The sequence below is a fragment of the Zophobas morio genome, unplaced genomic scaffold (genome assembly GCF_036711695.1).
Source record: "Zophobas morio isolate AGI-343-1 ecotype UQ-CSIRO unplaced genomic scaffold, CSIRO_AGI_Zmor_V1 ptg001066l, whole genome shotgun sequence".
Classification (NCBI taxonomy): Eukaryota; Metazoa; Arthropoda; class Insecta; order Coleoptera; family Tenebrionidae; genus Zophobas; species Zophobas morio.
The window spans coordinates 52148-63993 of record NW_026973166.1 but is presented as its reverse complement, the minus strand read 5'-3'; the positions used below and the strand labels follow the sequence as shown (position 1 = coordinate 63993).

Sequence of the window (11846 nt, the reverse complement as noted above, 5' to 3'; positions counted from 1 at the left end):
TCTGTCTAACAGTCAGAATGTAAAAACGGAATGTGTGATTAAATAATCATTTATTCGTAAACGTCTATAAATTTGCTTAAGGTGCTTTATTTCCGCGATCCTCATACGATAAGAGACGGCTATTTGGATCGAAAACGTAAATTGGGCCAAAAATTTTGAAGTTATGTTATTAGCATTTCTGTTTGTATTGCCAAAAGGGTGTTGCAATTTTGCATTCATGAAGCGAACAGCTATGCTAAACTTAAGTTGCATATTTATCTTTACGTTTATTTACTCTCGAGTTAAATACACGTTTTGAAATTAAAGAAGCATTTTTTTTCATAGGACGCGTTCCGTCATTACCAAAATTTTAATAGTTAACTCAACAAACTGCATTTTTCTGAATATACCAATTTCTAGAATAGATACGTAAATTTATGAAGCCGCTTTCGTTGTTTTGTAACAATTTTTTTGTAATGATTCATAAAAATAGAATTTTCAGTAAGAACTTGACTTTCAAAAGTTCCAAATCAAAATTTAATATTCATCCCTAAAAGGAAGCGGAATATCTTGTTAAGTAATAATTATTTAGGCATCAAAGGTGAAATCGTATCATAACGTGCTTATCCCCGTAACACCGCTAAGAGAAGTCTCTTAGTCCTGAAAGCAGAAATAAAGTCAAAAATTTATAGGTTATATTATTAGAATTCTCGTTTGGTATTACCAAAACGGTGTTGCAATTTTCCATTCATATTGCGAACAGCAATGCGAAACTTAATTTGCATATTTACAAATAAGATAGTAAGAGATTAACGTCTCTGTTATTTTAATGTTAAACAGAATATCGCTTTTTTAATTAAAAATTGACTTGAATTGAAATTTTCAGCGCTGTTGCCACTTTATTGAGGCTCAAAATATTAACGAGAATGACAAATTTCTAATTTTTTACTGATAAATAGGTAACCATTGATAGCAGTATCGTAGCGTATTGAATAATTTTAAAGTTTATTTGTCTGCGTTATATGCCAGCATGAAAATGTTACTCATCGTTATTTTACTGCAAACATTTAAATCAAATTAGGGAACGATGCATCTGCATCTGATGCATCCAGCGTTGTCTCGTTGACCTTGGAAATCTGTAGCAAGTGTAATAACATTGTGCAATACTGTCTACTGCACTTGCCGCCAACCTACCAGCCTACCACCGCGTCCCGTCAGTCTCCAATTTGTAGTTGTAACGAAGAGTCGAATGTAGCCGCTGTTGTTGTTATCACGCTATTGTTGTTTATTGTGCCATCGTTGTTTATTCTGCCATCGTTGTTTATTCTGCCATCGTTGTTTATTCTGCCATCGTTGTTTATTCTGCCATCGTTGTTTATTCTGCCATCGTTGTTACGTAAAAAAAGTGAATTTTATCACAATATGTGTGACTCGGAAGCAGGAAGTTCTGGCCTAGGTCGTTCTAGAGAAAGGTAGGTGAATAATTTTTTTTATTACGCACTTCAATAACAATAATTTCTGGTGATTCTATACTTTGGCTTAAATTGTTGAACAAAACGTGTTGTGCAGATAACGCTAGGGGAGTTCCGGCCACAGTGGTTTGGTGGTCATTTTTTCACTTAGATTTTTATACATTTTAGTTGTGTATCATTAGTCCGATGTATTTGTTGAATGACGACCGCCATTAACCACACAAAGTAATTATAAAAAAAATCAAAAACTTAATTTTAACGCAAAAGTAGTCGTAGAGTCGGGTGGCGTAAAATAAGGGCCTGAATAGAGAATATTTTCATATTTAAAAGTAAATGTATTTCAGTGTGCCATCTTTTTGAATTCAGTTAGAAATACTGTTAAATTATGTGGTTGATCCATATTGGTAATCAAGAAAAAAAGCTCATTTATCAATGACCTCAGACTTGAAAAAAATTACATCTAAAACAACATTAAAGTTCCGTTATCATAAAAATTCAGATATTTATTTCTTAGCGATCTTTCTGTTAGTGTTATTAAATTGATCTTGTTTCAACGTTTTTGCCGTAGCCTGGTATTTTTTTCTTTTTCAAATTTTTAACTTACTATTGCTTTTGTTAAAGTTTAAAAACATATGCTGCCCTTAAGGAATACGAAAGTTGAAAAATGTTGTAGATTGTTTTTAGTACTTGCATTTTTATGCTGCTCTTGTAGTGATACAGTTTGATTTCAATCGATAAGCTTCTACGACAAAAACAAAATTTTTCACAAAAATGGCTTTCTAAGAGTAAAACAATAAAAATGCTAATGCTAGTTTGCTAAATTTTTATAAATACATATATGTCTATGTCAGGGTTGGAAAAAATCGGATTAAAAAAAAAATCAAAAATCAATGATTAGTTTTTAAATTACATTTTTTTTGTTTTTTTTAATGTTTTTAATTTTTCTTTGATTTTTTTAGTTTTTCGGTTACCCACAGTAATTCAAACTTCAAAAGTAGTGAGACAAAAATTAAAAGTTATGTAACTAAATTTTAACTTTTAATTATTTTTATTCAGTTTTTAAAAGCTATATTTTAGTAGTTGTTGTAATTTTCATTTTCTAGGTATTTTCATACATTCACAAATGCGGCTCTGCCTAGTTTGAATCGTGCCTCTATCGGCAAATGTAAACTGCAGCTGACGAAATAAATACTTTACGTTCCAAGAGTCTAATTCTATTAATTTTGGGAAAGTGTCGTAAAACCATTGTCAGTTTCTTTTATTGAAAGCTTGAAAGGGTCTGCATCCATTGTAGACGTAAACGTAAACATGCCAGATGCTTGTTTTTTGCTATTAATTTACGACACTGCCAAAGTTAGGAGAATTGGATTGTACTTGTAAATTGTAACGGATCTTTCGCCTTCGTGGTGTCCCGGAAAAATCTACGTAAATTGCGGCGGCACTCAGGTAGTACCCTTATTGAATTAAATTGCATTTAAAAGACTGTAACATGCATTATATGCTCGTAATTCAAAAAGAAAATTTAAAAAATCAAGAATAATTTAAATCAATGATTAAAAAAAAATACTTGGTTTAAATTACGATTTAAATCAAAAAGTCAGGCCAACCCTGGTCTAGGGACAATATCGAGTCTGCAACTTTCGCAAATGATAAAAACTACTTCGCGTCAGTTATACAACAGAACAATAAAATCGGAACGCCCTGCTATCAATTTGAATATATTTTAAGTCCATTGGCTTCAATTAATCAAAAAATTTGTCTAATGTGTTACGCAGTTATTTAACAACACAGTAGAAAAGAGTATATGTTAATAGTGCTAGTAGTGGGAGTAGATTAGAGCTTGGGTAGTTATTAAAATCTAGTTGTATTGGCTTGCTTTCTTTCTTCTTCTAACAGACCTGAATTTTATCGCAAAAATTTCATATCATTATACAGGGTGAGTCACAAAACACGCGGTCATCGATAACTCATAAATTGTTAGAAAAAAAGTCAAGCACCAAAATTTACGATACTTTGAGGGCTGTATGCTAAAATTATTTTTATTTAACTCAGAATCTTCAGTTTATTAGGGTTGGGACACTGCTTGTTTTTTTTTTTTTTAATGAAACGCCCATATATTTCTACATTTACTAGCCATTTCCTGGTTTTTATAAGCATAATTTATCATTTAAAATCGATTGCGAGGTTGCCACGTTATTCCTTTTTTTTTTAATTCTTTCGACAATGAAAGAGTTATCAAAAAAATCGCAAATTGTGTGTTACAATATTTGGCACTTTGTTGTCGTACCAATTAAATCAAATTTTAAAATACCCATTGTTTAAAAAAGTTCTGATAGTTTAATACAATTTACAAATATGGATATTTATATTTTTCCATTAGCACACAGTGTTTTATTACGATATCTTATTCTAATTTTGTGCTCATTTTTTCAATATGTCAATGTCTCTTAAAAAAGTAAAAAAAAAACATAGGAACTCTCAACTTTAAATATAGAAAATACTTAACAAATGGGGAAGAAAACAAAAAATAGAATGAGATGCGATAATAAAATACATGATGTTGTATTTGAAAAAATTGGAATATCGTTATTTGAAAATTGTAATACTTATTTTTTTGATAAACATTATGTACATGAAGATTTAATTTTATTTATACCACAACAAAGCGCGTCTTTCCACAAAATCTTGTTACACAAATTTAAAAAATAACCCTGCTGCGATTTTATTTGTGAATACTTTCATTCCCAAAAAAATTGAAGAAAATTGGAATAGCGTGCCAACGTGGCATCGGAATTTCAAAAATAAATTATCATTTCTAATAATTGATGAAACATCAAGGAACGCGCGGTAAATGACTCGCCCTGCGAAATTTGTAATATCTCATTAAAAAGTATTTTGAAAAAACTACGAATAGGTAATAATAAAAAAATTAGAATACTCTGAAAGTGAGGGAAACTCTGGACATGCACATTTAGAAAAGCAGCGATATAGAACAAAAAAATAACAAAAATGATAAGTACATATCAGCATTTTTTTAATTTTGTAATTATTGGATATATTCTTCCCATTAACAGAAGATAAAAAGTACAGTAACGTATTGTTTACGTGAAATTTAGAAATAGTAAGTTCAACATGCATGTTTTGATTTCATTTTAAAATAATTCACTTACAATTTTATGTTATACAAAGTGTCAAACGATAACACAAGCTGCATTATCACGTCAAAACAAACCAACAATTATTAAGAAGTTGGGGCCATAGTTTGCTCCAATCCGAATTAAAATACGCTTTTGAGGATCTATTAACGCAGGGTCAGAAAGAGTACTAACGGCAAAATTGGCAAGGTCGATAACAGCACATTTGCGACCCCAACTTCTTAAGGATGATTTCTTGCTTGATTTGAAGTGATACAGCTTGCGTTAACGTTTGGCAATTCAAACCTGCCATCCTGTATAAAAGTAAAAAATACGCAACTCCTAAAAAAACGGTGTATATTCAAATTGTTCCCTGAAAACAATTTTTAATTAATCTCTTTGAAGTCACAATTTTTCAACACTAGATTATATTTTGATTAAAGTGCAACACTTCAAGTCAAAGTTTCAGTATTTATTTTTGTCGTAGTTATTGTACGAAATTCTCGAAGGGGGAATGTAAAGATCCGATGTGCAATTTAAAGCATCCCTATAAGTTCTGTCGGGACTTTCAAATGGAGAGATGTCATAGAGAGTACTGTCGATACCTTCATGTGTCCTCAAAAGATGAAATCCAGTACAGAGAAACGCTATATCAAAGCGACACCATGAGGTACGAGACGTTGAGAACATTACAAATTTCGGGCATTTGTCAAGAATTTAAACAATTCGGCAACTGTAAATACGGAAGCAAATGCAAATTTACTCATAGGACAATAGAGGAACAAGAAAATGATAAGTTTATTTGTCCAGTCTGTTTCTCCGAAATAAGCATGACCTCTTGGTGCATTTTGAACCCTTGTATGCATAGTACTTGCGAAGGTTGTTTAAGAGAATTGATTGCACGTGATATGCCTCAATGCCCTGTATGCAGAGGCCAAATAGAGGAGGGAAGTTGTCCACTTTCTTTTATTGGTACTTTTTTTTTTAATTTTTCGTCTTTGACTCCAATTTAATCGATCAGCTTCAGTAGCTCATCGGTTCGATCCGCTGAAATTTTATGTGCTATATGATCTCGTTTTTAGAATTTTAACACCCACTCCCTGCAGAGAGTTCTTAATGAAGAGATGTAGAAGGGTTCAGTGCAAATACCGCCATGAATTTATTATATGTAACAAGATCCAATGTTTGGGCAGTTTAAAGTGCATCATGGTACATAATTTAACTCCGCAGGAAATAGAGCAGGTTGAAAGTGAGGAGATGCCTTTTTCACAAAATATTAATATCGAACTGCGTCGGCTAGCCTATGTTATAACAAATAGTTATAAAGCAGATATCCAGAATCATATGTGTACAAGGGAGCTCACAAGAACAGAAACTTGTATAAGAAAAACATGTGTAGTCTGTAAGCCTCAAGAAAACTATCCGTTGCCCCTCATGAGTATGTTATGACAAAATGTGTTTGACATTTTATTTTTCACTTTTTTTTATTAGGAAAAATTGTATGCCACTCCTGTAGATTGCCATTGTTGCCCAGTAAGTCTTTCTACTTAGTCACATGCGGGCATGTTATTTGTGAACAATGCTTATCTCATGCCAGAGTGGTGGTCTTAGAAGAGGACGACACAGTTTTATATTTCTGCCCTGATCCCTTGTGCGCTTCAATGACTGAAGTCAAAAGATTGCATTGGTAAGTAGTTTCGCTTTTTGCTTTCGTAGAAAATTGTTAGAAATTTAGCTTGTGATCAGTAGTGGAATCTTGGAACTTCATTTGGTACTTATAATTATGTAATTATTCGCTTCAAACAAAAATACTTAACAAGCAGGAAAAACCCGTTTTCCGGTTTCAAAATAGAAACAAAACGGGAATTTTGTTTTTTTGCTTCAAAACAAAAAAATTAAAACACGATATTTCAAAAGTTCGATACACCAATATGTGGCAAGGTGTATCTGGCTCAAAGCAAAAAATTGTCATGTTTTCGCATTTTTTCTTTTTCGTTTCGCCCAAGAAATTTTAGAACCAGTGTTTGTGTTATGGTCTTAACGAGTTCATCACTTATTTTTCAGAAAAAAAAAACGTCTTACCCATCACCTGACATATTCAGAGGGAACTCCTAAAATCTTTCAAATATGGCATAAAACACTCAAAAAAAGGATGCTGGACAATGTTATAATGAGTAGTTCAGGTAACTCATTTCTACTCTTTATAATCAATCTATTTCATGTCAATCTTCTTCTATAGATCTGAATGTTTTGAAATTGGCAAAACAACATTTAGAGGACACAGAATGTTGGCAAGTTGATTTGGTGCGACCAATAGAAGAGATCGTTTTTGAATACGTACCCTGCAGCCGATACGAGATAAGTGACAGCGACGAAGAACCTTTCCAAAGTAATGCTACCGACGAAGAATATGAGCCAACTTCTGAAGTGTCAGAAGAAAGCGATGAAAATGGCGAAACATCTGAGCACACGAAGTCTCAGTTACAGACTTGCAAGAAAAGATTGTTTGAAGGAGGTAGGTATTTCATTAAGTAATTATAATTACGAAATATTCAGGCTTTTTGTAAAAAAAATCCAAAACGTCTTTTTAATGGCCGACTTAGATTTTTTTACTCTTGTCTTAAACTCAGGTTTCTATTTTCTCGGATTCTGATCAATTTTATTAAAATGTCAATTTTTTTTCGTTAGCTTTCTTGCTAACATTTCCAAAGATGCTATAAAAATGATTAGTACCTAACTTAACATAATAAACGTAACTTACATAACACATGTAACACTAATTACCTATACATTATACATATGCTATTTCCAATATACTTTCGTGCATAAACATAAACCAATATTACACATTTTTGAAAACAAACAACTTACACACATCCATCACATATTTTTATTCGTCCATCTGAAAAATCTTTTCTTAACTCAAATGTTAAACTCCAAACCACCAATCGGGTGTTATGTAAGTTGCAAATAAGACTTTTGGCATACCAAAACTTTTTTTTTTAAATAACTAGAAAAATTTTTTCTAGCTATGCCTGATACCTAAATGTAGTATATTTTAATATACAGGGTTAGTATAAAGTCCCGGAACGGGCGAATAACTTTATTTGAAAAGTTTTTTGCTGAAATTTTTTTTGGATATATACCTACAACATTGATTGCATTGATTACAACATACAGGTTTTTTTGGCATTTTCTGATGCAGAATAAAAAACTAATTTCAGAAATTATCAACTTGTTTATTTCTAGTGAAACAACATCTGGGTGTTCCATTAAAGTTGCCATGTTTAATTATACATCCAAAGCAAATTTCAGAAAAAAAAACTTTTCAAATAACAAAGTTATTCAAACGTTTCGGGACTTTATACTAACCCTGTATAATTCTCTGGAACAACCCAATAAATAATGTATGCAATGCCATTTGAAAAGTAAGTTACTCTCATCTGTAGAGATTTTTACAACTTACGTTATACCTAATATTAGTCGTCTATAATGTTCTAATAATTTTTCAAATATTTATAGAAGGACAAAGTTCAAGTAGTTCTTCAATGCCCACTACCTCGAACCGCAATGAAGACTTTGACTTGATGTTTACGCCATTGGTTTCGCCTGTTGAAGAATCAAACTGCAGGATTTCCGCTCATTTGACCATTTATATAAAGAAATGTTTCGTTTCAATGAAGATACACACCGTTTTACATGAAGGGCATTACGTTTGTGATGCTTGCAGTGGAGATGACAATACCATCAGCGGATTTTTGTATTCTGGTTTGCCCGCGACAGACCATAAATGTATGTATAGTAACAAAAAAATGCAAATCGAAGTTTAATTTTTGTTGTAGGTAATAAACTTTCCGACAAAAACAGAACACTTGTGCTGCTGTCTAGAAATTTTGGCGAACGTGAAATCCAAGTGAAAGTTCGTTACTGTCTCCCCGTCGGAAAATTAATAGGGGAGGAACTGCCGATTGAAGAGGAACGTAAGTTCATAACACCGTTAATTATGGATTGTGGTTCTTCTGCCCTAGTAAACCCATTAACGTCAAAAACCAAAGGAAAACGCCATTGTTGTTATTTCTATGAACAGTTTTTTGTTGAAATGTCTTCACATATTCTTCGAAAACACAAAGATCAGGAAGAAGTGAAAAATATTATGACTATGAAAGCTAATAGTGTGGAACGGAATGCTGCGTTACGAGAGATCAGGCGAAAGGGTGATTATAATTTTAACAAAAATGCCACCTGTGAGGAAAAAATTTCTATAAGGAGAGTAGTGACAAGACAAGCCTCCAATTTAATTACTTGCCCAAATTGTTTTGGTGAAATAATGACCAGAAACTTTGCTCGACATGAACGCAAATGTACTGGACGGCCACCAAATAGAAGAAATGTGCTTAAAGAAGCTCGCTTTAAGATTATCCAGAAGGAATTTACAGCGAATTCTTTCAGTCAGAAACTTTTTCTCGCTTTCTTAGAGCCTGTTCAAGTTGGGCTAATTCTACACGAGATATTAGAAGATAAATGTTTGAAACTTGTTGCTGAAAGATATTCCTTAATGCATCGTGGTTCATACAGCGCATTAAAGAACGATCGCCAACATTTGCGTAGAATGGCACGATTGATTTTAGATGTTAAAGACATAAACCCCTCCATTCTGGATTTTGAAGATCTGATACTCTATGGAGGTTATGATGCCTTACTAGAGGGAGTTTTCAATTTGTGTTCACTTGACAAGGAAACAGGCGAGTTTGGAAAGCCAAGTCTGGCAAAAGCTTTACGATCGAGTATTACATTTCTTTTAGACGCACTTAACGTTGATTATTTAACTCATAATCTTCCCACACAATGTGAAGAGCGTGGCCGTTTCGACAATTTCAAAACTCTCCATGATAAAAACTATGGAATCTATGTTGGCAGGTCAGCTGGTCGAACCAGCTTGCAAAGAAAAGCAGCCAAATTACATAATTTACCAAAGGCAAAGGACGTTAAATTATTTTCCACATTGATAGTTTCTGAAGCGGAGCAGGCGTATCAACGGTTACAGGACGGTTTCGATTTCGACACATGGCTAAAATTAGGAAAGGCTGCGTTGGCAAGAGTTATTGTGTACAATAGACGTAGAGTCAGTGAAGTTGCAAGTATGTCGTTGGAATTGTATAACAAAAAAATCGAACTTGATGATGAAATACTTCAATCCCTTCCAATGTATCAACGGGAGTTAGCGAATAAATACAAAGTTATGACTTTGATTGGAAAGCGTCTACATATATTACATGTGCTGTTGGACGAAAATCAATGCAGGTAAATGAGTACTTTGATTTTTCTACTTTTTAAAAGATTTTTGATTGTGTTGTAGGTATCTAGATATGTTTCTCCAATATCGAAAAGAAGCTGGTGTTCCCTATTCAAACAATTACCTTTTTGGTATACCTACGAGAGCGATGTTTATCGATGCTTCAGTTGTTTTAAGAGATTACTCAGAGAAATGTGGTGCTGAAGAACCGCATCTTTTACGTTCCACTTATTTAAGAAAACAAGTCGCAACCCTTTCCCAATTGTTAACAATGAATGACAATGAAATCGGTCAGATTGCAAAATTGATGGGTCATAGTCAGAAAGTCCATGAACAAGTATATCGACAAGACGAACTTTTATTTCAACTAACAGGGTGGGCAAAATTTTTGACTATCGTAGATGGAGAAGAACTCTTTTCATACAGAGGTAAAAGTCTCGACGAAATACTCACTATTGCACAAGATTTACCAGTACCTGAAGAGGATCCGGCGTTAGACGATCATATTACCTCTGAAGAATTATTAGGAGACAATCTCAGTTTGGATTCGTTTGAAACTACCTGTTCAACAGAAAGTACAATCAACAGAATGGAAACGAACCTCATGCAGGAGGTATCAACAGACACTCAAGTCTCACAATCAGGTGTGATAGAATGTTATACTACAGACAATATTACTGAAGTGCCTTCGGATCGTCGAAAGTGTGACAAAGTTACACATACTACACAAGAAGCGCTTTCTGAAAAAGTAGGGGGTACGTATGCTGAAAAGTCTAGAAAATTGTATATCATTGCTGATATTTTTTATAGCGAGAGCCAGTACTGAAGACCGGAGGATTGAAACACCAAAGAAAAAAATATCGAGTCACAGGGGAACTTTGAACACGAAGTCACCAAAATCGCAGAAATCACCAAGAAAAACGACAATCGCGGAGATAAAGCAGAAATTGCAAATAACTCCTGTAAAGAGAAGAGGAAAGAAACCATTCACCTCAGAGCAAATGTCTTTAATGCAGAGACATTTTTCGCAATACATATCCAGGGGTCATTTGGCACCACCGAAGCTGTGTGCAGAATTTGTTGAAACGAACCAGCTCTTCTCTGATCGCAGTGGTCGAGACGTGTACAACTGGATCCAGTATCAGAGAACTAAGCGAAGATGAAACTAGTGGATCAGCTGTCTCTTTTGTTTTTTTTTTTTGTTTTGTTTACAAGTTGTGATAATTTTTGATATTTTTGTAATTTTAAACACTGACTTTACATGTTAATATTGTATTAAATTTTATAATATAATAAAAAATGTCTTAAATTCACAGCTCGTATTTTTAACTCGAGAGTAAACACAAACGTGCAAGTAATTGCTTTCTGCAAACAGGAATGCAGAATTGCAAAACCGTTGAATTCGAGACTAAATAAACGAAAATATAAAACTTAAGATTTGCATTGCTGTTCTCAAGATGAAAGCTTAATTGTAAAGCCGCTGTGTTCTGTTGTAAGTGTTGCAAATCATTGCGAATGTAGTATGCAACCAACCTTGCTCAATTTTTCGTTTAATTACATGAAAACATATCAATTTCCGAATTTTAAATCAAATAGATTTATTCAAGCTTTCATGTTTACAATATTTTGTATAAATGTTAATTATAATATGATGGTGGAGTTGTCAATGTCCAAGTAGACATCCTGGTAAATTTTTCAACACAATCAGGATAACACATAAACGTTCCACGGGGCTAGAGAATATTCGGGCCTAAGAGACTAGCTGAGACACACACAAATTGTGTTATGCCATTTCTGACTTACCAACTTCATCGCCATCTGAATATGAGTAGAATCACTATAAAGCCATTAAACTCTTAGGCCGGTGTACCCCCTTCACCTGCTAAGATGTGTAATAATGGCACGGGCCTAGAGCGTTGTATATCGTCATGGCTATTATTATTATTATTATTTGATAATATAGAGTAG

At 33.4% G+C, this 11846-nt stretch overlaps 1 protein-coding gene across 4 annotated transcripts; it reads left to right on the top strand.

Annotated features, from left to right (window-relative positions):
* The first annotated feature begins 1156 nt into the window (after positions 1-1156).
* On the top strand, positions 1157-11191 carry LOC135122286 (uncharacterized). 4 transcript variants are annotated; one of them, XM_064046484.1, is made up of 10 exons: positions 1157-1451; positions 5073-6023; positions 6077-6272; positions 6650-6768; positions 6825-7100; positions 8108-8377; positions 8428-9327; positions 9388-9886; positions 9942-10633; positions 10689-11191. In XM_064046484.1, exons 4-10 carry the CDS (start codon positions 6738-6740, stop codon positions 11039-11041), a joined length of 3021 nt encoding a protein of 1006 aa, XP_063902554.1. In that variant the 5' UTR covers positions 1157-1451; positions 5073-6023; positions 6077-6272; positions 6650-6737; the 3' UTR covers positions 11042-11191. The 4 variants fall into 4 exon arrangements, with proteins under 4 accessions (XP_063902554.1, XP_063902552.1, XP_063902553.1 ...); XM_064046482.1 differs by having other exon boundaries at positions 1158-1451; positions 5073-5557; positions 5668-6023; positions 8428-9886; XM_064046483.1 differs by having other exon boundaries at positions 1158-1451; positions 5668-6023; positions 8428-9886.
* Positions 11192-11846: the final 655 nt, after the last annotated feature.

Coding starts and splice junctions, on each gene's coding strand:
- LOC135122286 (XM_064046483.1), top strand. CDS start 6,738: ATGCTGGACAATGTTATAATGAGTAGTTCAG. Junction 7,101..8,107: donor GAAAAGATTGTTTGAAGGAG/GTAGGTATTTCA, acceptor AAATATTTATAG/AAGGACAAAGTTCAAGTAGT. Junction 8,378..8,427: donor GCCCGCGACAGACCATAAAT/GTATGTATAGTA, acceptor TTTTTGTTGTAG/GTAATAAACTTTCCGACAAA.